General features: G+C 40.2%; 1 protein-coding gene across 2 annotated transcripts in view; it reads right to left on the bottom strand.

Moving 5' to 3' along the window:
• Positions 1-25,715, bottom strand: part of KANK1 (KN motif and ankyrin repeat domains 1) — a 213,263-nt gene that overhangs the window by 43,476 nt on the left and 144,072 nt on the right. Inside the window, exon 3 of one of the 2 annotated variants that reach the window (XM_043486548.1) lies at positions 16,730-16,849. In XM_043486548.1, the coding sequence (XP_043342483.1) occupies positions 16,730-16,766 (37 nt within the window). In that variant the 5' untranslated portion in view covers positions 16,767-16,849. Of the gene's footprint in view, positions 1-10,268; positions 10,386-16,729; positions 16,850-25,715 lie in introns of those variants that run through there. The other variant, XM_043486547.1, reaches the window with a different exon arrangement.

Below are 25,715 nucleotides of genomic sequence, written 5' to 3'. Positions count from 1 at the left end.
TGCAATTTGAAGGCTAAAAACACTCCCATTTGTAAACCACAGACCCAAACCTTTTTTTTTTCTTCATAGTTCCTTAAACATTTTATCCCAACTGGATCACATGACTTTCAAAGACACAGAATTAGTTCCCAAACAAGTGCATTCTGTTTTAGGGGGATAACGTCTTTAAGTGATGTTTTGTTTCTGTTTTAAAAATCTAGTAAGAATCATCTTTCCCTCTAATAGTTTAAATTCATTCTCCCTAAAAAAAGAGGGAGAAAAAGTCCTTTCAAATCTGTTCTTCACCTGTGTGCCTAAGTACACTGGGTAAATGTGACTGATTCTAGTGGAATAAGACTGACTGAACTCTATCTACAGGGCAAACAAGGAAAGCCAGTTCTAAACAGTAAAATGGAGATTAACAAAGATTAAGGATGACTCTAAAGGGCCCGTTTTAAGAGGACAGCTATGAGGAGAGAGGCAAAGTTTTACAAGAATCCCCTGGATTTACAGTGTCTACCTGGTTCACCTTAGTGCTGGCGCACATCTTACCTCACTCCACTTAACTCCATACTTCACCCTCTGCTCCACCTGGTACTAAATGCTTTAAAAGTGACAGTTTTTGAAACAAGACATTTTCCTGTGTGAAGCTACAGAGATCAAACTTTTTAAGATGATATGGGGCTCATCTGGGCTTGTTTTACACCAAATAAACTGATTCAAAGAGAAATAACAAACTAATAAAGAACAAAGTTTCAAGTGCCAGATACTTTGAAATATAGGATCAAAAAAATTCCAAATTATTTTACCCAACAACACCTACATTTAGTTAGACTAATTTCCCCCTTGTTTCTGGGCTTTATAATTTATTGAGGTATTTACTTACCATAAAATTCACCCATTTTAAGAGTACAGTTTTTGATGGGTTTTAGTTAATGTATACAGTTATTTACCCATCCCCACAATTCAGTTTTAGAAAACATTCATCATCCTAAAATTTCCTTAGGCTTGTTTTATCATTTAGAAGAGAAATTTTCTCCTCTGTGCTTCTGAGAAAATTTTGTTACTATTTAGTTACGTTATTATATTCCAAACTAAGCATTAATATCAAAAGACTTGTTCTTAAGAATTAAACTGAGGAAGACAAAAGCATCTGAATGCAGTATTCCTTTCCTGGAAGGAAAAAAATTCAGTTAAATTTTTATTTTATAAATATTGTGTTCTGGTAAGAATAGAGTTTATTCCAAAAAGCAGTTGAATATAATTATTTTGTCTGTGTGCTTCTATGAAGCCGAGGTCTAACAGGAAAAGTCACTGTATTCAATAAATGTCTAGTCCTTATTCAAGGACAATTTGGGTGGTGGCTCAGATGGCAAAGTGTCTGCCCACAACGCGGGAGACCCGGGTTCAGTCCCTGGGTTGGGAAGATCTTACTCCAGTACTCTTGCCTAGAAAATTCCATGGATGGAGAAGCCTGGTGGGCTATAGTCCATGGAGTCGCAAAGAGTTGGAGACAACTGAGTGACTTCACTTTCACTTTATCAAGGATGACACAGGTTGGGATGGGGGAAGAATTAAAAATAGGAGCTCCTTCTGCCTGAAAAGTGTCAGTCACAAAGGTTCCCGCTGTCGGGAGAAAGACACACCTGCCTGTCTCTACTCTCCCTTAATTTATACACAAAAGAAGCCACTGAACGCGATCTGGGAGGATGAAGATGTACTCAAGGCTTTTCCTCTGACAGGCGGACAGTAGCCAGCAAAAGTGACTCCCTGTGAGAAGGGAAATGGGCTGCAGACAAAGGTTTCTGTGACACCATGCTGGCGGGCAGTGTCCCAACGGTCCTTCTCCCCTGGATGGTGGTGCAGGACGGCAGCCAAGCATATCTGTACCCACAGTACTTCTGATGCTTATGTAACAGGCTAACTGCATCAAGACTCTTCTCCCCAGAGCACCTGACCCCTAGTCTAGAGATAAAACCAAAGCTAAATGAACTACTGAGTAGTAACAGTGGATTACATTTTGGACAACTTAAGGTGCGTATTTCCTGACACAGCCTGAATTCACCTTCCCCTAATGTGTTCCTTTTCTACTTGTTACCAACTTCTTAACACCCTTCCAGTCCCAAAGACAAAGGACAAATGCCCGTGAATCATCAGTTTCATAAAGCCCTCCTTACACCCATCCTTCCTCACTGTCCACTGTGCACAATTATTTTGGACAGCACTGGTCTGAGGGCTTGGTACATGTATGAACTCATCTCATCTTCAAGACAACCCTATGATGCAGCTTACGTCATCCATGCTGCTGCTCCACTGACGTGTTAATATGCCACAGCACTGGACAGTGAGCACTCTTCCCTGGAGCCCTGAGAGGGCACAGAATAGTGTGAGGGGGAGGGAGCCGGCATTTCCGAAGGGTGGGGAGGAGAAAGAACATGCTACTTCTCCACTTCTGCTTGTTCCTTCCTCTTCTGGTGTGTCACCACCCCCTTCTCAATCTTTGCAGACAAAAATTTTCCCAGTTTGCAAAGACCAGCTAAATAAAGTATCAGTTCTGTTGGAAGCTGTCCCTTATCCTAATGTGGGGTCACCTCTTCCATCCAGGCTTTCAGTGAAGCGTGCTTTCTCCTCTATATGATTCTTGCACACATCTGACATCCCTACAAACTTATGGGAGCCCCTGTCTTCTTCATTCAACCAAGGTTGTGCCCCCGGCACTGCAGATGCCCAGGGCCCATTCGATCAATGTGATTCCTTCCAGAGGAGCCACACTTGAAGTGATTGTTTCCTTTTAAAGAACTGTATGATAATGTCAAGGACTCTGAGCCCATGCCCTGATTTCACAGCTGAGGCAGGACTCTGGGCCAGGGTGGTGGCAATGCTAACATCGGCTCTGCCAATCAAGGGGAAGGTGCCAAGGCTGGAAGCTGTCAGAGCGGACACCCCCATGCCTCAAGTTCCCTACCCTGCTGCACAGTCAAAGCACCTGGGGCTGCTTCCAAAAATGCTGAGTTGTCCCCCCATCTCCACCCCGATGAATCAGAATCTCCCAGGGTGGGGCCAGGGGCATCAGCAGTTTAGAAGCTTCAGAGGAGTCTATGCCACGGCCAGGGAAGAGAACCTCAGCTGTGAACTCTGAAGTTCTTAAGTGTGTTCTTCATCTTGGCTTAAAGGAAGCTGACAGTCAAAATGGGGGCAGCCCCTTAAGGAATTCAAGTAGCCTCAAGGGTCAGATCACAAGTTCAAATACCTTCAGCGGCCAGGTTAACAATGCAAAGGAAGGAGTTTGGAGGGGTTTGGGAGAGACTAGAAGGCACACGTCCTCTCTGGGTGACTATGGCCCTGTGGAAGTATACACTCAGTGATCCAGAAAGACGTTTCAAGAGTTGAAGAAACTGGTATTTTTATATGAAATTATTTAATGGAAAAATCTTGGCCATTAATTAAAATTAAAACAAGACCTTGGGTTGGTAAAATAGAATGCACTCCTAAGCCTCAGTTTAATACCAAGCAAGGACTTCACCATATCCATTTGGGATCCAATCTCATCCTGTTTCTGTCCCTTTCCTTTTCCCATTTCCCAGATGGCCAGCTGCTTTCTCCCTCTCATTTAAAATTGCTAGAGTCCTCGTTGAAACAAATACAAAGACAACAACCAAAACAAGAGCCTAGGATCCCTACTGCCATTTCTCTCACAGGTAATCTTCATGTGCAAAAATGCTTAATGTGCGAAAAGACCCATAAGTCTTTATCCTAAAAAGAGACAGGTTGATAGCAAGGTGCTCTGCTATCATGCTCATGGAGGGCCTGCATTATTTCTGCTATATTTGAGACTTCCCCTCAACCCCTGAAGAATTCAAATACCTTATTATGCTGTGTTAATCATCCTTTCCTGCCAGACTGGTGAAGGGATGTGACACTAAAACCTGGGTGTCTAACAGAACTGCAATGACTGAGAAAGTGTATGCAGTTCCTTTCCTCATCACCAGGGCTCCGTCTCCACCCATCTCCATCTTAGCCTGAGGGAGCTGACAGGACCTGAAGGGGATTACAAGGTTAGGACAGGTCTAGCAAGGACTTACAGCTCTTTCTCATCATAGGTGTGGACAGCATTGGGTGGACTGTCCTTTAGCTTCCTGGATTAGAAGGATCTGCACCTAAAACTTATTATCAGGGAGATTTTCCAAGGAGAGGCCACAATCAACATGAAAAGGGTGTGCCCTAGCGGAGGTGTGTGATTCCAGCTGGGAAAGTGAAATTAGGAAGAGGACGCCATGTATGATGGGCCTAATCTAAAAGACCAAAAAAGGATCTTGTCTTTGTCAAACTTGACCTAACAAAGTGCATTTCCCCAAACACATTTAAGGCTTAAATCTGGAGTCACACTGAATTTCTACACATTCAGTTCAGTTCAGTCGTTCAGTCGTGTCCGACTCTTTGCGACCCCATGAATCGCAGCACGCCAGGCCTCCCTGTTCATCACAAACTCCTGGAGTTTACTCAAACTCATGCCCATCGAGTCGGTGATGCCATCCAGCCATCTCATCTTCTGTCATCCCCTTCTCCTCCTGCCCCCAATCCCTCCCAGCATCAGGGTCTTTTCCAATGAGTCAACTCTTTGCATGAGGTGGCCAAAGTATTGGAGTTTCAGCTTCAGCATCAGTCCTTCCAATGAACACCCAGGACTGATCTACACATTAGGCTTTCTTTATGGTTTGGGTTGCCTCATGATTATTAATTTCATCAAATTTAAACTAGAGACTTTCTCACAATATATTTTCCTCCAAGGTTTGAAATCAACATTTTAAAAAGCCAAATGACAAAATGAACTGGGGCTTGAAACTAAAAGATTTAAAACTTTAAATGAAATTACCACAGAGGCTATAAAGGCTGTAAAATGATGAAGCAGCAAGGACGGTTTATTTCCTTCCATGTAAAAGAGGTGATAGATCTGTAGAGACCTTTCCAAAAAAAAAAAAAACTGTGGGTGAGAAAGAAGGTAGACCAGTGGCCACACTCCCACCTTAGAGGCTACTAGCTCAGGTTCTCATCCAATTTCAACCAATGCACCAAACCGGAGTAGCTAATAAGCAAAAGGAATTGATTGGAAGCCCTCCTCACTCTGGTTGGATTGTTAACAGAGAAAGAAACAGAGAGGTCAAGGGAGCTAGAAAGAGCTTCCCAAACAGCCTCTGACAATATTCCTCTCTGGATGACTACGGTGTACCTGAACCCAAGGCATTTAACAGACAATACCATTTTAGGCCTATCTTAGGGGACATGATGGAGAAAATGAAGATACTATTAACTTCCACTTAGATTTGAGGTATGGGAAGGAAGAATGCAAATGAGTATGTGTGACAGAGTGGAGGCCACCTGTTCATGACAGGGGACTACCCAGGTGAACAGGCTGGGAGAAGGTTGCCCAGCATATGACAATTTAAGAATGGGAACTGGCAGGGCTCAACTTCACCTCAGATTCCTAAGCAGGCACTATGCCTGTATCTTACTCTATTAGCTGCCCAGTGTTAAGGCAGCACCAAGGAGGTGGGCTGTAAACCTTTGTTGGTTGAACACTGGCTATTTTGGGTATATTGCAAGCCACGATGGGCATACCATCATACCAGGATGAAGATGACATGAATCCTCCTCTTAAGACCTCAAAGGTACAGATTAGTGAGACACAACCACAAGTCTTACATAAAAAAGAGTGACGGCGACTATTGAACAGAATACAAAGCTCTCCAGGAATAAAGAAGAGGAAGGGGTGAATTCACACTGGGAGTATCTGAGGACACTTGTTCGAAGAGGTGAGACAGAAAGCAGGACTTGAAGCATAAGAAGGGTTCATATGAACAATTATGAGAAAGACAGCCAGGTCAAGAGAACAGTGCTTTGGGCAACACCACTAAGAGGGGAACAGGATAGGTAGCAGCTGGGATGGTGGATGAGCCTCTGCTTCTTTCACATGACTTTGGACGGAGCTATTCTCTTACTACCTGGAGTCAGGGAGGCCTGGGAAGGCCAACCATGATTTCTTCAGGCACCATGACTGAACAAACAGAAATAGACTATGATTTTTCAAAATAAGGCCAAACACAAAGGCTCTGAGTGCAGAGCAGAAAACAGAGATTAAAGTTACTGAAAGCTAAAATGTTTGGAGAGACAGAAAAAATAACAAAAGTATTAGAAAGCTCAAAGATCCTTAATCTTGCCAGCTATCCTTAATAAAACAAAATCACTAAGTAGTGAGAATAAGGCAAAAGACAGACCAACTTTCACAGAACCTCAGTATTGGTCCTTACACAAAGAAGGGAAACAGGCGCCCTCTGCCAAGTATATTTCTGTATAGTCATATAAAAGTGAGCTACTGAATGAATGAACTAACTGAACTGAATTATTTCTACTGAGCTTTGCATCATTCTTTCTGGTAATTCCCAAACCATACCATGCTCATTTCAATTGACCACGATTTGGAAAGCCTACCTTTTCATCATCAAAGTGTATAGAGGACAGAAAACCAAAGGATAATACCCTAGAGGAAAAGCCCCCAGATCTAAGCCCCCTTTACCTTTCTGGAAGCTTTTCTGTCTTGGATTTCTTCATTTAAAATCAGTATCCTGGGGTGGTGTAAGTTCCAGAGGCTGTTTTCTAGTGCCCAAATAATGTCTAAGCACCACCTTCAGAGAATCCGCAGCTCGTTATATGAGCACGTAGAAGGCAATACTCACAACTGCTGGGATTCCTTACAGGACAGGGTGACAGGTAACCGACCACAGAGCTTTGATGGGATATGACTGTTTCCCCTCACACTGCCAAACAGCTGTCTCTGTGGCAGAGCTGAAAGCTGTATAAAGTGTGGTGCTAATGGAAAAATCTGGTGGCACAGGGCTTCGGAATTTTGCAATCTTTTCCTGTAAGCTGCATTGTTGGAATGGTTTGACATGCGAACCATTCCCTCCTCCCTGACTGGCCTATGGACTTCCAGGTCTCCACCCTGCCGTGCTATAAAAATCAGTGCATCATCGGGCTGACTCACCACCTGAAGAGGCGGAGTACCGGCTAGGGGACATGCTGCATGCCATTAGGTACTTCTACCTGCTCCTCCAGGTCATGGGAAGACAAATCAGTCTTTGTCTCACAGTTGGAGGGAACATGCCAAATGGGCTGCCTCAAGAAACATTTCCAGGGGGTGGTCCTGATTTGAATGAAGCATCCTGGTCAATCAGTCTGAAATGCTAGGGAAAAGGAAAGTTTCTTGGTGGATACCCTCTCTGAGTATCCACCAAGATAAGGAGGACACTGAGAGCAGAGGGAGAGTGAACTTTTTTATGTTTTAGTTAGAAGAATATAAGAACTGATGTGTGTGACTAAGGCTTTAAAGATATTAAGCAGCCGGGCTTACGAATTATTAGAAATATCCCCTCTGTCACTCACTTATATTTCTAATCTAGGAATATTCTCCCCTTTTCTTTCAAGAGATTCTTAAATGTGCCTGCTGTATAGAACACTTGAAATGCCTTCAGCTAACATATCGACGTAAGAAAAAGGGGACTCAGAAAGTGGACAGGGAAATTTTGGCAGTACAAGCTGAATCAATGTTTTCACAAAGTTATTTGCAAAGTTGATGGAACTTATCAACTAAACCAAACATTGTGAGACTAAATTCAGAAAAATCCCATGACTAGCACTTGATTCTATCTAACAGAGACCATGTCCAAAATGCATAAGATCCCTTGGAGAGAGAACTGTTCCAATCAAACAAAATCACAAAAAAGGAACTAAAATAAATTTAGGACTTGTGATTAATGAAAAGAGCTATAAATAATAAAACTGCTTTCATAAACCATTACTCTAGCATCAGCTCCTCTAAATAAAGGTTTATATGATGAAATGTAGTCATGTCCACAACCTCTTATCCAGCTGATAGAAACGTCACGAACTACTCAAATCTGGCTTGTCACAAACAAGACAGTGTAACAGTACAAAGATTTAACTTTCAGAATAAGAACAAATCCCATGAATCCAACAATTTGTTTCTTGGCCCAGTTGTCCCTCATGTCTATAGTTCTGCTTTTCATTCTGTTGGTTAGAAAAGCCTTCTAATATTATAGAATATTATTTTATCTTCATTTTCAGCCATGGCTTGCTCCAAGAACTACTCGGATTAGAAATCTGGTCTCTATTTTAAAAGATCCTCAAAACAGCTACATACTTATTTTTAAGTTGTGAGATCACTTGTCCATATAGAATGGCCAGATGAGATCACTGATGCTATATATACTGCATATTTCAAACACTTTTCTTGTTTTCAGCCTTAATAAAGAACTGCAACCCAAAAACAGAACCAGGCTTATTCTCTAAAACATGAACATACTTTTCCTAAAGCATATGGAAATGAGTAAATCAGTTATAGCACACTCCAAATATATCTAACAGGGCAGCCAAGAGAGGAAAAACAGAATCATCACTTTTTTTGGACTTAGAACTTCTACAACTGTTTGAATGAATCTTATCAAGGCTCATTTCCTGGTTGGTTCTTCTTTGAGGTTTTCATTAGAGAAAGTCCACTCAATGCCATTTTAAAACACACTGCCAGAAAAGAGCAAGAATGCATTATTTCCGTGAATGTGAGAACACCACTAATTATTTTTCATGCCAGATAAAATTAAACAGCCTTTTATAGAAAAGGTCCCCAAAGCAGAAAGTGAGCTTTAGTCACTCATTTTCCTCCAAGTGCATTCAAAGCTTTCTTAGAAATTACACAAAGGAGATGAACAAGAATTATCCCGTACAGAGGAAGAAGGAAGTTGATGGGCTCAACTAGCCTACCCAAAGTTCTTCCAGAAAGAGGGGAAGTGTATAATCAGAAACAAATGCCGATACTCACGATGGGAAGCTGGCGGATGAGCAGGGCACAGAATATTCAAATCCCCGTAGAAGGGCTGTTGTTGTAATCCTGTGCCTCCCTATGCAATCACCAAAAGATAGCAAGAGCTCAAGTTCTTAACATAGCGAAAACTCCCTGTTGGGATCTTGTGCTTTTTTCTTTCTTGCTGGCACCCACGGAGCACCTAGGCAGAAATCGACAATGGAAGGGTACCTTTGCTCAAGACCTAGGACTAGTAGGAGTCCGAATTCTATTTTTCTTACACCCAAGTAGGCTGGTACTTGCTGGGAGATAAGTCATCCTTCCTCGGCTTAGCCGGAGAGCTAATCGCCTGTCTGAAATCTGATGCTTAACCCATTATGACTCGCTCACGGTTTGAAGCAAAAATATTATAAGGTAAAGCTGGCTACAGCTTAAGACCAAAGCCTTGGAAGTTTATAAAACAGGCAAGCCCTGACAAGGGAGAGACTCTTCAGAGCCTCTTTGGGGCTGGATGAATTCTGGGGTTCTGATTAACCAGACAAGCAAAAGACTCTAAAACCCAGGGTCCCTGTTTGTAGGTGGTCTTGGCATTTTAACACTTAGGAAATTCAAATGTAAATACTTCTTACTTAAAAAAATAAGTATCTTCCCACATGCCATCACTATAAGAAAATAAATTATTTCACTTAGAAATTCAGTGTGGAATTAGCCTTCAGTTAACTAACTAACAGTTTCATTTGAAGTTGAATTGATAATCTAATTAAATCCAGTTATTAAACACATCAAATAAAGGGTGAAACTGCATGAGGTACTAAATATACAAATATAATTTATGTATATATATATATATATACATATATATGTATATGGTATTAGAATACACTTGGTCATTTGGCTCTATAGAACAATTCACACTAAGGAAAAAAATAATCCCTGTCAGGAGAGACATGTTATTTATAATCATTCTACTTTTGGGTTTTATGTAGTTTTCTGAAATATATACTTTCCCATTGATCTGTTCAATTAGATCTTCATAGATACTACACTTCTCATTTTTAATGTCAACAGAATGCCTCAAACAAAGAAAAATGACTCTCTACTTTCAATTTCTGGGTTAGCCATGGGGGCAAGTCATGTTTTGTCATCTGAACATAAAAGGGAGATCGAACAGAAGAGATCAAAATCCTGGCTAGCTCTTACATATGTTTTTATGTTGGGCAATTGTTACCCTCTCAGCTCTCCTGATAACCACTGAACATACCATTTAAGGGAAAATGCATTTAATCCTCTTGCAGATTGCATCAGGAGACCCCGGAAAGTCAAGAAAGGTGCCCACAAATTAAAACAGCCCCAGTTTCTCTTCAGCTCACCCTCTGTCTTTGGTGTAATACAAACACAGAGGTCAGGTCTGACTCACCACCACAAACACACCACCTCTGCCATGCTCTCTGACATTCTTTACAGATGGTCTTGGAAAACACCAGGGCCCCTCCAGGCAGACCAGTCAGTGTAAATTGGTCTTGTTCTTGACAAACAGCATTCATATCCCTGCTGTCAGGTTCACCGCAGTGCGCTCAGAGTTCTGTTTGAGAAATGCTCCTGCCCAGAAAAAATATTTACACAACGGAAAGTAGGCTGCACTGCACCATAGCCGTCTACCTTCTCTGCCACGAGACTTTGACTCTCTCTGATTGACCAGGTCTTATCTGTGGCCTTTGCACCTCATTTAACATCAGCATGGAGACAAAACTTGGAGCCAAATAACTGACGAGGTAACAAGATTTTATGAAAGTTATTTAAACATTTTAAATTAAATATTTTTATGCAAGTTATTTAATTTAAAATGAGAACCAAATGGTTAATGCAGTTCAATAAGTATATTGAATGAATAAATATGTATCTGTCTGGGAAAATATACATGTTTAGGCTGTGAAAGAGAATAGCAAGAGGGGAGAAAATGTAATAGACTAGCAAAGGTAAGTATTAGAAAAAAATACAAATGGTGATGGCAAGCATAAAAAGTCATTCACTAAGGCTCATATACCTATTTCATTTAACTGTCAGATACAAGACAATAATTAAGTTCTTTCCCAAACATCCCAGCATCTGACAGAGCCTGGCACACGGCACCTGAGCAGGTGTTTATTAGATCATGACAGAGATAGCAGGACAAGGAGGATGGTGATTTCTCCTGACTTCTGACCAGCACTTTACATCTTAAAAAGTGTTTTGACGGTTATTGTTTTATTTTTTTCTTCATAACAATCCCGTAAAGAAGGTAGGACAAGTATTATTATCTTTATCTGACAAATAAGTCACTTGTTATTTGACTTCCAAAGAGACTCTAAACTCTAATTAAAGTTTCACAACATTAATTAGTGTTCAGAGAGGCATCAATCAGTACACTGTTTACAATATGATGGGAAAACAGGAAAAAGCAGACTGTCCCTATCCCTAGATTCTGCAGAAATACACCAATTTTTCTAACCAATGACTCCCATTTACTTCCTACTTGGCTATAAACAAAGAGAACAGTTAGTCATGAATAATTTATGATGTTCATACTTCATTACATTAACAAATGACATTATGGCACCCCACTCCAGTACTCTTGCCTGGAAAATCCTATGGATGGAGGAACGTGGTAGGCTGCAGTCCATGGGGTCGCAAAGAATCAGACATGACTGAGTGATTTCACTTTCACTTTTCACTTTTATGCATTGGAGAAGGAAATGGCAACCCACTCCAGTGTTCTTGCCTGGAGAATCCCAGGGACGGGGTCGCACAGAGTTGGACACGACTGAAGTGACTTAGCAGTAGCAGTAGCAGTAATACCATAATAAAATGCTTTAAATTAATAAAAACAAAACTGAACCAATCAACAGAAGTAGGATGAAGGATCTGGTGAAAAAGACATAAAATTATGACAAACAATTGATACTGAGGGGGTGGGCAGTAAGAAGGAAGATGAATCTGGAAGGGCTTTACAAGTAAGTCTGCCAGGTTTAGCAAATAAGAGGACGCCCAGTTAAATTTGAATTTCAGATAAATAAAGAGTTCTTCAATAGTGTAAGAATGACTCTCTTTTATCTGGATACTCTGTTCACATGGAGACTTCAACTTCTACTAATGTAAGATTCCTAAAGGCAGGGGTTTCTGCATATTTTGTTCCCTGCTCTATCCCCAGGGCCCAGTACAATGTTTGGCACATTATAAGTGCTCAAAATCACTGCAGATGGTGACTGCAGCCATGAAATTAAAAGACGCTTACTCCTTGGAAGGAAAGTTATGACCAACCTAGATAGCATATTAAAAAGCAGAGACATTACTTTGCCAGCAAAGGTCCATCTGGTCAAGGCTATGGTTTTTTCAGTGGTCATGTATGGATGTGAGAGTTGGACTGTGAAGAAAGCTGAGCGCCAAAAAATTGATGCTTTTGAACTGTGGTGTTGGAGAAAGACTCTTGAGAGTCCCTTGGACTGCAAGGAGATCCAACCAGTCCATCCTAAAGGAGATCAGTCCTGGGTGTTCATTGGAAGGACTGATGCTGAAGCTGAAACTCCAATACTTTGGCCACCTCATGCAAAGAGTTGACTCATTGGAAAAGACCCTGATGCTGGGAGGGATTGGGGGCAGAAAAAGGGGGCGACAGAGGATGAGATGGTTGGATGGCATCACCGACTTGATGAGCATGAGTTTGAGTAAATTCTGGGAGTTTGTGATGGACAGGGAGGCCTGGCGTGCTGCGATTCATGGGGTCGCAAAGAGTCGGACACAACTGAACGACTGAACTGAACTGAACTGAAGTGCTCAATACATGCCATGTACTGGTAAAGTTTATTTCTTAGGCTTAGATGGTATGTACATGAATGCCTGTTATATAACCTTTACATATGTTTTAATGTCTGAAATGTACAGTAATATATTTTACAAGTTACAGTATTAATTAACCACTCTTATAAGGGGGAGGGGGTTAGGGGATGGAGTGGGAGTTTGGCACAAATAGAAGCAAACTATTATATATAGAATAGATAAACAAGGTCCTGCTGTATAACACAGGGAATTATAGTTAATATCCTATGATAAATCATAATGGAAAAGAATATAAAAAAAGAATGTACATATAGGTATAATTGAATCACTTTGCCGTACCAGAAACTAACATTGTAGATAAGCTATGTGTTAGTTGCTTGGTCGTGTCTGACTCTGTGCAACCCCGTGGACCTAAGCCCACCAGGCTCCTCTGTCCATGGGATTTCCCAGGCAAGAATACTGGAGTGGGTTGCCATTCCCTTCTCCAGGGGATCTTCTCAACCCAGGAATCAAACCTGGGTCTCCTGCATTGCAGGCAGATTCTTTGCCATCTGAGTCACTAGGGAAGCCTACTTCAATTTTTAAAAGATCAATACTTTTTACCCAATCTAACTGAAGGACTCAGTGGGGAATGAGACTGTAAAATGACTTGTGAATGGTCCCTTATCCAATTTAAACTCTAGACAGGGATGTGAACATGGGATGATCAGTCTTCAGGTGTGTCTTGCAGCAAGGGCACAGTGTAACGAGGTTGTGCTTTTCTCAGTTGTCTTCTTTTGCATCTGCTATATTCCTCAGACCATGAAAAGTGTTTCTTTCGCCAGTGTTCTGACTCCATCCTCACATGGGATTTCTGTTCATGTTCTGAGGGGCCCAAAGCAGTGATTTTTCAGGGGGCGGGGGTAGGAAGGAATATATGCTCTTTGGGGCATAACACATCTAGGGGAAGTATAGTTTAGGAAAGCATATTTAATATTATACTTTATTTTTGAAAATGAATAAAACATGTATTTACTTCACACTTAACACTCTACTAAACTATACAAATAATGCAGTTTTTTTTTCTCATGGGAAAGATCAGCCACCAGCCTTTATTAGCTTCCATAAAGCTCTCTTTATCCCATCTTAAATCTGAGTCTGTAAATGTTCTTAAGTTAACTACATTTCAAAAAGTGTATTTATAACTCACATACGTTTTTGTATTGAGTTTGGCTTTTTTTGTTTTTTTTTTACAATGGCTAGGTATTTCTTCTGTAATACAAAGTGAGAAAAGAAATGTACAAATTCTTATAAGTATAATTTCAACTATGAAATATATAAAATTTATAAAATGAAATAATGCCATTTGCAGCAACATGAATGGACCAAGAGATTGTCATACTGAGTGAAGTCAGTCAGAGAGAGACAGACAAATATCATATGATATCACTTTTAAGTAGAATCTTAAAAAATGGTACATATGAACGTATTTATGAAACAGAAAGAGTCACAGATATAAAAAACAAACTTATGGTTATGGGGGTCAGGGGTGAGAGGGGATAAATTGGGAGACTGGGATTGACATATACACATTACTATATATAAAACAGATAACTAATAAGGACCTACTGTATAGCACAGGGAACTCTACTCCATAATCTGTAATGGCCTATATGGGAAAAGAATCTAAAAAAGAATCGATGTATTAGTGACTAAACAGCAAATAACTAAATCACTTTACTGTGCACCTGAAATTAAACACAACATTGTAAATTAACTATACGCCAATAAACTGTTTTTAAAAAGTAAAATAAAATTTTAGAAAAGAGAAAAAAATAAAGGCTATATGCAAAACAAGCAAAACATTTATTTTGGAGTGGTGGTATTACCAGTAGTTCTTGCTTTATTTTTTGGAAAATACTAAGCTTCTATATTATAAAATTTTTCCTAATGAGTTTCATATATATGTGTGTGTGTGTACATACACACACACACACACATATATGTATGTGTGTGTGTGTGTGTGTGTGTATATATATACATGCACATATACACACATATATGTATATACAGTTTATTCATGCACATGTATCTGTGTGTATATATATACACACATATTTATATACATATATGCATATATAAAATAAAGGTATGTGTGACTTAAGTCTCTGATCAGATTTGTTTACAGGCTTACAGAGGCCATGGTGACTAGAATATACAAAGACCTTCTGTTGCCTGGTCCAGACACCTGTCTGCAATAACAAGTCATGCCCTGACACCCCAGAAGTCACAAATCAGAGAGTTTTTCTTTGCTTTCAGACTCAGTCCTTAGACCTGCTAGGCAGGCTACCAAGTGAGGAAGGAAGGTTATAACTGTATCATCAGACTTTAGGAACAAAGGAAAAGTGATACTCCAGGACAAATCAAGTTGGAAAGGCATTAGGGTCATTTGGGGTAAGTATCTAAACCCCTGAATATAGAATTTTGCCAGAGATACCAGAGTGTTTTGGAGAACAACTTCAAGCCCCCTTTCTCCGAGTGTGTGAAAAGAATTAGGGGCAGGAGAGGGAAAGGAGATGATAGCATCATGGGGGGATTGAAACCCACTCAAAACTCTCAAGAAACTTCACAGTGTTTCGATTTCTGCCCTTATCAAATATTTGACTAGAGAAACAAGTAATAATCCTGACTTTTCTTTCTTCACTTAGGTAAGTTACTGAGCTTCTCTGTGCCATGATATAGGGGCAACAGTGGTGATGGTGGCAGTGATGATAACACATACTTTCATAGGATTACAGTGATAATTAAGTATAATAATGCAGGCAAGGCATCTTGGGTACCATGGTAATACTGAGAGTTCATTAAATGTTAGGGATTGACAGCAATCCTAAGCAGAATCTCTAAAAGTCCTGAGAAGTCGAGCAGCAGAAAGGACAGGAAGAAGAATGAACGGATTAAGATCAGTTGTTCCATAATTAGCAATTGAGTTTATTTGGGTTTGATCTGGGGCAAGCTGTAGTTATCTTGTTAGAGGGGATGCTTGTAGCTGGGATTGCTGACACAAAGTCTCATAGGGGGTGAGTAGGCCCATTTCAGAGATCTCCCCCTTTTCCTCCTGATGTTTTACAGCTTACACAACACATGTAGGCATGTTTCTGATGCTCTCATTGGTTCTAACCCTGCACATACTTACTGATGTTTTACACATGGAGAAATAGCCCTGCCCCATAATTCATGGTTAATGTAGGAGATGGGTCTCCTGACTCCAACCCTACATTCTCTTCATTACCAGTGCTCAGAGACAGCAGTGTGAGGACCTTGGATTCAAGTGCTCCACAAGAATTCCCATATATACAATTACTGCTCTCACACGTCCTGCTATCTGGCAGACAACTTAAAAGAAGAATGAACACTTGGAGTACCACTTTGGAGAGGTTGTCATCTCCTGCCATATATAGTCTCATATACTTTTCTCAGTGTTTGTCCTACAAATTTCTCCAAAATCTTATATAAACAATACAAATCATAGATATGCAAAATATATAGGCTTCTAATATAATCAAGTAAGAATCAGAATACAAATCTTTATGATTCATAATATCTGTAGCTTACTGTATATTTCTTTTTGGATAAGTTAAAGAATGAATATACCCTTCTCTTTGGGCAAAAATCAAACAAAAGCTGCTCGGGAATGGATACTAAGGGTTGGTTTTAAGCATTCAGACTCATCTCCTCCCTCATTCTTTGATCCCTCATAAGAAGTGCAAGAGAAGTATACATTATTGTTGCATTAGCATTCAGGATTTTACATTTATCTTTCAACACTCCAATAGAGTTGCCTTAGATAATAATTTACCTAACTGATTTTTGTACATAAAAACTCTAAAGATAAAAGCAGATTCTGCAAGAGATTAAACAACAACAAAAACTTTAATGGACAGAAACTGCTTTGAAATTCTAGTTATCTAGGCAACTTATTATTATTTATCCATTATTTAAAAAGAAGCAGTATTAGTCTGAGCAAAGACACACACTCATGCACACAAACACACACACATACACACACACTCCAGAACATGGAGTTACCTGAGGCACAGCCATTAACCTTTGTGGTGTGAGCCATGCTGGCTTGAATCCAATGACAGATCCAGAAAGGAGTGAGGAGTCATGCAAATTTTATGCATCAAGTTCCCAAATGCATTCAACCTGAAACAATAAAGAGAGCCCCATCAAAATGAGTCATTTAAAAATATGTATAACACCAAATCTTAGCCTTCTGTTTACAAAGATGACTGCTAATGGACAGAGCAAATCAGAAAAGTGGGGAGAGACACCTGTGGAGCAAGGTGATGGCTGCCCTGTATCTGGCCACTGGATGTTTAGAGTGATGCACTTACAGATGCTCCCGTGAACAGGGGCTGCAAGCAGGTCTCTAAACACAATACTTCTATTGGAGATAAAATAGGTTCTCCAGAAATGTGACTTTTTGAGGAAGGTGTCCTTCAAATATAAATATGTATCATTTCACAAACTATTTCTGGTTTTTAAACTTATCTTCCTTTCCAAATTTTGATTCAACAGCTTCATTTTCTCAACTGCAATTTCAAAGCAGTTGTTGCACCAAATGTTCACATTTTTTAAAAAAGATTAATTTCATGTGAATTCTCTTGTGAGATCTCAAGTTTTTCACTGATCCAGTCTTTTAAAACATAAATCTCATCCAGGCAGTCCTCATCTTAAAAAAAAAAAAAAAAAATTCTGCTCTGTTCTGTTGGATAAACTTCAAGTGACTTAGCAAGACATGCAGTTTTGAAACATCAGGGTTTATGTTAGGCAACATATTTCTTATTTTATATTGATTTTCTACTTTAAAGTTAACTGAGATTACTACAAGACATTACAATCACAACATTTAAAACAAAAAGAAAAAAGCCCACTGCTCCAACCTTTGCTTCCGCAAAATTCCTTTTGAAAAATATTGGCAAGGGAAGCAACGAAGGTACAGACAGGAATATTCCATTTCTTCCATTGTGCCCAAATTCTCACTCTAGACCAACAAAATCTGAAGAAATTGAGCTTAACAAATTCCAAGCTGAGAGATAAAGTGAAAATTGAAAAACCTATATAAACTCTCCCAAACAGGAAAATTCTAAAATAATAACATATCCATGTATCCTGTATCCTAATGCAGCTATTGATGTCATTTAAGAGCTTTTAATAATACAGTGAAATACTCAAAGTATGTTGATTAAAAAAACTATTCTGTCATAACCCATTTTGTTAAAAATACATATTTATACATCTATTTAAAACAATTAGAAATAAATACACCAAAACATTCATTGTGGTTGCCCTTCAGTGATGCAACTATCCATGATTTTAGCTCCTTCATTACTTTTGTAATAGTAATTATTTATAAAAGAGACATTAGATACTTCCTGTCAACTTGGTTTTGTTTGCTTTAAAATCAACTGGAGAAAGAAAAAAGCATTTTAAAATGCTATGCAAAAGGAAACTATCAAGCCACGGTCGTGGAGATGGTAAGAGGTCAGAAATGTAAGTAAACAAAAAGGAAGGAAAGGGGAGTCGGCTAACCCCTTTGATCACACGGGGTGAGAATTCCTTACTGCTTAGCTGGGAATCTTTTCTTCACTGTCTGAATGGGTCTGCACTATGGTCAAAGCTGACTACTGTGAAAGCACTCTGAGGGACCTTCTACAGGCTGCTTCTGACAGGCGTGCTCCCTGGTGTGGCTTTTCCAGCTACGGTTGAATACTGCTCAGCTTGCCTGCAGAGACTCAATTCTCACTCTTCCACTGGCAGGCCTCCCAGCTCCCTGCTGGTCCCCAGTTTCTAACTGGCAGCTCACCAAGAGGACAGGACAGCTCTAATTTCTCTGACTATATGGTCATCACCTGACATTCTGTTGGAAATAGGCCCTGGTCCAGGTCCATGGCACTGAACTTGGGAGAGTAGGCAAATCCAAAGGCAGGGATAAGAGTGAGCATTATGTCTGACAAAGGTAGCTTTGTTAATAAAATAAGGTGGGGACTGGGAGAACTGAAGGAGGAGTGGGGTGACAAGGGGGCAAAAGGAAGAAGCCCAGCTTCTGGAATTATTCAAGCAATTATACTTTTAAAAGCCAACAACAGCAAAAACTGTTTACTGGTCTCAGTCAAGCCCCATGTGTGTGTGTGTATTCTTCCTTCATAATGGCTTGTAAATACCATCACTTAAACTCTTGAGGGAAAACTGAAGGCAAGAAGAAACATGCTGCTTGTGTTATGGGTGAATGAAGTATGTGTCAAGGTATTTGGATGGATATGTGCCCAGAATCTTCCGAGTCAAGCTTCATAAACTTTGGTCCAAGGTCCTCTCCTGTTCTTGAACATCTTTCACCTGGCAGAAGATCTTTGTCTCAGATCCAAATTGGTCTCTCCCACCCTCCCCCAAACTGAACAATAAAATCAAAATGAGGAGGAAACCTCAAATTAGGAACCACACACATATCACTGGTAAAATAACAAGACATACCTGTCACTGGGTGTGGATCCTGGCAGTGTCTGTGCAGAAACAAGTTTTATATTGTGTTATCGATCTTTCCCAGTTATTGTTCATGTCTGACAGGTGGCTTCAAATTGTGAGGACTTGGTCTTCTTAATGATATGCAGATTCTTATGTCAGTGCATTGTATAAACCATGAAAGGTTTGGCTGTGATCCACTCTCTGTTACAGATCAATAAACTGCTGCTTTTCTCTCTCAGAGAAGACTGCAAACCAGTAAATCTTAACTAGTACAACAGTGGCTTGGTTTTGCTGGCTAAGAAAAAGCACTTCTTTGAATGGATTTAGAAAAACACATCCACAGAGAAAATAATTTGCATTCTCGCCTGTTTATTTATAGAAACTGATTTGTGTTGAAGAACAGCTCCCCAAGTATGGTGCTGAAAACAACGTAGATGCATGAATTAACCTCGTAGATACATTAGTTTAATATGAAACAGATATGAAAAAGAGCTCACTTGATGTTTCATAAGAACATCAATGAAAACAAATAAGCAAAATTGAAATTTGATGTGCACTCTGAGCCAGTATTGCCAACCAGTCAAATGCCAATGCCCTGCTTGCAACCAAGGATTATGATGGTGATGGTGACAACACTGATGACAATGCTGATGACCATCAGTGCTGATCAAGTGCTTACATTAGTTACTGAAATCTAAAACATCATCTACTCTACAGTGTACCGTTAAGTGCCACTGGTTAAAAAAAGATGTTGCTAATTAAATGCTAATAAAATGCTCCTAAAAATTACATTAATTGTAAGATATATCCTCATTTGAGAAGTGTTAAAATGTGCATCTTGAAATTGGTGAAATAATGTTATCTTTAAGGCACTTTAAAAGAACTTAACAGTTATTACATTAATAAAACCTTACAACAATCCTATGAAGTACCAAAATCCTCTCTCTACATTTTACAGATGGGAATCTGAGGTTTAGAATTTGCTGAGGTCACATAGCTGGTAAATGAAAGAGCTGCGTTTTAGAGCTAAGCAATGCACCTACAGCTCATATGCCATGTTTTGTGATTAGTGACTTAAGAGTGACAGCATGACTGCCGTAAGAAGTAAGAACTCATATGCATACAGTGAAGTCCCTTTCAAGGAGTTACCTAAGGGATGTATATGCTTACTGCAAGGATGCTTTGTTTTAATTCCTTTTAGGTAGAAAGTTATGTTTCAGAATTTTATGTAATATTGGTTTTAAGGCAATTACATTTCAAACTTTATTCTTTCAGATTAAATGTTTAAGAGCTTGAGGAGGTACCTCCTCAATATACCATGGTATACTCAATATACTATGACACAGAGGGTATATTTTAGCACTTAATGGTCATAATCTCTTCCAGACTCTACAAGATATCAATCTTGATTATTAATCTTGATTCATTAGACTTTGCCATGAATGCCATTTGACTCTTTCAAAAAATCAGTGCTTAAGAAATTTTCCACCACCGAGAACATGTGGGAGATTGTCAATGGAACTGTAGGAGTTTAAAAAATGGACAGGATAAGACTGGTATAACTGGAATAAGAAACTTGCTGCTCAGAATGACAATGATGAAAGGGGAAACAACCATTTTGATGTGCAAGTTCTAGAATGTCTTTTATAACGTATTTTTTTTTAATAACTTATAAAGTTACAGAAGCAATGTAAAGAATTTGACTTAAAATCTGGAAAAGACAAAACATGCCAAAAAATGACAATTTACTATCTGACAATCCTAATGTTGTCACTGTTACCACCTGAGACTCTTTTCAATATATTGACTATATGCATATTTTGATTACCTCAATGTGTTTTTAAAGACCTACACCATCCTAGAATCTGAACCAGTCACTATTTTGTTTCCATTTCAGAGACATAAGATAAACTATCTTATGTCGGCGGCTGCACGGCGCAGGAGCTACCCCATGTCCAAGGTCAGCAGCAGCGGTCGAGAGGAGCTACCCCACGTCCAAGGTCAGGGGTGGCGGCCAGGAGGAGATACCACACGTCCAAGGTAAGGAGCAGCGGCTGCGCTTTGCTGGAGCAGCCGTGAAGAGATGCCCCACGTCCAAGGTGAGAGAAACCCAAGTAAGATGGTAGGCGCTGAGAGAGAGCATCAGAGGGCAGACAGACTGAAACCACAATCACAGACAACTAGCCAATCTGATCACATGGACCACAGATTTTTCTAACTCAGTGAAACTAAGCCATGCCCTGTGGGGCCACCCAAGACAGACAGGTCATGGTGGAAAGGTCTGACAGAATGTGGTCCACTGGAAAAGGTAATGGCAAATCACTTCAGTATTCTTGCCTTGAGAACCCCATGAACAGTATGAAAAGGCAAAAAGACAGTACACTGAAAGATGAACTCCCCAGGTCAGTGCCCAATATGCTACTGGAGACCAGTGGAGAAATAACTTCAGAAAGAATGAAGAAGAAAAAAAAAAAGAATGAAGAGATGGAGCCAAAGCAAAAACACCACCCAGTTGTGGATGTGACTGGTGATAGAAGCAGGGTTTGATGCTGTAAAGAGCAATATTGCAGAGGAACCTGGAATGTTAGGTCCATGAATCAAGGCAAATTGAAAGTGGTCAAACAGGGGATGGCAAGAGTTAACGTCGACATTCTAGGAATCAGCGAACTCAGATGGACTGGAATGGGGGAACTTAACTCAGATGACCATTATATCTATTACTGTGGGCAGAAATCCCTTAGAAGAAATGGAGTAGCCATCACAGTCAACAAAAGAGTCTGAAATGCAGTACTTGGCTACAATCTCAAAAACGACAGAATGATCTCTGTTTGTTTCCAAGGCAAACCATTCAGTATCACAGTAGTCCAAGTCTATGCCCCGACCAGTAACACTGAAGAAGCTGAAGTTGAATGATTCTATGAAGACCTACAAGACCTTTTAGAACTAACACCCCCCAAAAATGTCCTTTTCATCATAGGGGACTGGAATGCAAAAGTAGGAAGTCAAGAAACACCTGGAGTAACAGGCAAATTTGGCCTTGGGGTACAAAATGAAGCAGGGCAAAGGCTAGTAGACTTTTGCCAGGAGAACACACTGGTCATAGCAAACACCCTCTTCAAACAACACAAGAGAAGACTCTACACATGGACATCACCAGATGGTCCACAGCGAAATCAGATTGATTATATTTTTTGTAGCCAAAGATGGAGAAGTTCTATACAGTCAGCAAAAACAAGACCAGGAGCTGACTGTGGCTCAGATCATGAACTCCTTATTGCCAAATTCAGACAGAAATTGAAGAAAGTAGGGAAAACCAACAGACCATTCAGGTATGACCTAAATCAAACCCCTTCTGATTATACAGTAGAAGTGAGAAATAGATAAGTAAGGTGAAAAGACAGCCCTCAGATTGGGAGAAAATAATAGCAAATGAAGAAACAGACAAAGGATTAATCTCAAAAATATACAAGCAACTCCTGCAGCTCAATTCCAGAAAAATAAATGACCCAATCAAAAAATGGGCCAAAGAACTAAACAGACATTTCTCCAAAGAAGACATACAGATGGCTAACAAACACATGAAAAGATGCTCAACATCACTCATTATCAGAGAAATGCAAATCAAAACCACAATGAGGTACCATTACACGCCAGTCAGGATGGCTGCTATCCAAAAGTCTACAAGCAATAAATGCTGGAGAGGGTGTGGAGAAAAGGGAACCCTCTTACACTGTTGGTGGGAATGCAAACTAGTACAGCCACTATGGAAACAGTGTGGAGATTCTCTTAAAAAACTGGAAATAGAACTGCCATATGACCCAGCAATCCCACTTCTGGGCATACACACTGAGGAAACCAGATCTGAAAGAGACACGTGCACCCCAATGTTCATCGCAGCACTGTTTATAATAGCCAGGACATGGAAGCAACCTAGATGCCCATCAGCAGATGAATGGATAAGGAAGCTGTGGTACATATACACCATGGAATATTACTCAGCCGTAAAAAGAATTCATTTGAACAGTCCTAATGAGATGGATGAAACTGGAGCCCATTATACAGAGTGAAGTAAGCCAGAAAGATAAAGAACATTACAGCATACTAACACATATATATGGAATTTAGAAAGATGGTAACGATAACCCTATATGCAAAACAGAAAAAGAGACACAGAAATACAGAACAGACTTTTGAACTTTGTGGGAGAATGTGAGGGTGGGATATTTCAAAAGAACAGCATGTATACTATCTATGGTGAAACAGATCACCAGCCCAGGTGGGATGCATGAGACAAGTGCTCCGGCCTGGTGCACTGGGAAGACCCAGAGGAATCGGGTGGAGAGGGAGGTGGGAGGGGGGATCGGGATTGGGAATACATGTAAATCCATGGCTGATTCATATCAATGTATGACAAAACCCACTGGGAAAAAAAAAAAAAAAGATTTAAGGGACTAAATCTGATAGAGTACCTGATGAGCTATGGACGGAGGTTCATGACATTCTACAGAAGGCAGGGATCAAGACCATTCCCAAGAAAAAGGAATGCAAAAAAGCAAAATGGCTGTTTGAGGAGGCCTTACAAATAGCTGTGAAAAGAAGAGAAGCGAAAAGCAAAGGAGAAAAAGAAAGATATATCCATTTGAATGCAGACTTCCAAAGAATAGCAAGGAGAGATAAGAAAGCCTTCCTCAGCGATCAATGCAAAGAAATAGAGGAAAACAATAGAAGGGGAAAGACTAGAGATATCTTCAAGAAAGTGAGAGATACCAAAGGACTATTTCATGCAAAAATGGGCTCAATAAAGGACAGAAATGGTATGGACCTAACAGAAGCAGAAGATATTAAGAAGAGGTGGCAAGAATACACAGAAGAACTGTACAAAAAAGATATTCACTACCCAGATAATCCCGATGGTGTGATCACTCACCTAGCGCCAGACATCCTGGAATGTGAAGTCAAGTGGGCCTTATGAAGCAACACTACAAACAAAGCTAGTGGAGGTAATGGAATTTCAGTTGAGCTATTTCAGATCCTAAAAGAGGATGCTGTGAAAGTGCTGCACTCAATATGTCAGCAAATTTGGAAAACTCAGCAGTGGCCACAGGATCTGGAAAAGGTCAGTTTTCATTCCAATCCCAAAGAAAGGCAATGCCAAAGAATGCTCAAACTACCACACTTTTGCACTCATCTCACATACTAGTAAATTAATGCTCAAAATTCTTCAAGGAAGGCTTCAGCAATAATGTGAACCATGAACTTCCAGATGTTCAAGCTGGTTTTAGAAAAGGCAAAGGAACCAGAGATCAAATTGCCAACATCTGCTGGATCATCAAAAAAGCAAGAGAGTTCCAGAAAAACATCTATTTCTGCTTTATTGACTATGCCAAAGCCTTTGACTGTGTGGATCACAAGAAACTGGAAAATTCTGAAAGAGATGGGAATACCAGACCACCTGACCTGCCTCTTGAGAAACCTGTATGCAGGTCAGGAAGCAACAGTTAGAACTGGACATGGAACAACAGACTGGTTCCAAATAGGAAAAGGAGTACGTCAAGGCTGTATACTGTCACCCTGCTTACTTTACTTATATGCAGAGTACATCATGAGAAACGCTGGGCTGGAAGAAGCACAAGCTGGAATCAAGATTGCTGGGAGAAATATCAATAACCTCAGATATGCAGATGACACCACCCTTATGGCAGAAAGTGAAGAACTACTAAAGAGCCTCTTGATGAAAGTGAAAGAGGAGAGTGAAAAAGTTGGTTTAACATTCAGAAAACTAAGGTCATAGCATCTGGTCCCACCACTTCATGGCAAATAGACGGAGGGAACAGTGGAAACAGTGGCTGACTTTATTTTTTGGGGCTCCAAAATCACTGCAGATGGTGATTGTAGCCATGAAATTAAAAGATGCTTACTCCTTGGAAGGAAAGTTATGACCAACCTAGATAGCATATTAAAAAGCAGAGACATTACTTTGCCAACAAAGGTCCATCTAGTCAAGGCTATGGTTTTTCCAGTAGTCATGTATGGATGTGAGAGTTGAACTATAAAGAGGGCTGAGCAACTAAAAATTGATGCTTTTGAACTGTGGTGTTGGAGCTGACTCTTGAGAGTCCCTTGGACTGCAAGGAGATCCAACCAGTCTATCCTACAGGAGATGAGTCCTGGGTGTTCACTGGAAGGACTGATGTTGAAGCTGAAACTAATACTTTGGCCACCTGATGCGAAGAGCTGACTCATTTTAAAAGACCCTGATGCTGGGAAAGATTGAGGGCAGGAGAAGAAGGGGACGACAGAGGATGAGATGGTTGAATGGCATCATCAACTCAATGGACATGGGTTTGGGTGGACTCCAGAAGTTGGTGATGGACAGGGAGGCCTGGCATGCTGCAGTCCATGGGGTCGCAAAGTTCGGACACGACTGAGCAACTGAACTGAACTGAACTGAACATGCTAAGATTTGCCTCTTTAGGTACAAAAGTGGGCATGGATACATCCAGCTCTCTCACAGGCTCTCTCCCATCCACATCCACTCTACATCACG

This window comes from Cervus canadensis, chromosome 14, assembly GCF_019320065.1.
Source record: "Cervus canadensis isolate Bull #8, Minnesota chromosome 14, ASM1932006v1, whole genome shotgun sequence".
Lineage (NCBI taxonomy): Eukaryota > Metazoa > Chordata > Mammalia > Artiodactyla > Cervidae > Cervus > Cervus canadensis.
Note: the sequence above shows the minus strand (reverse complement) of the source record. Positions and strands in the feature narration are given on the sequence as shown.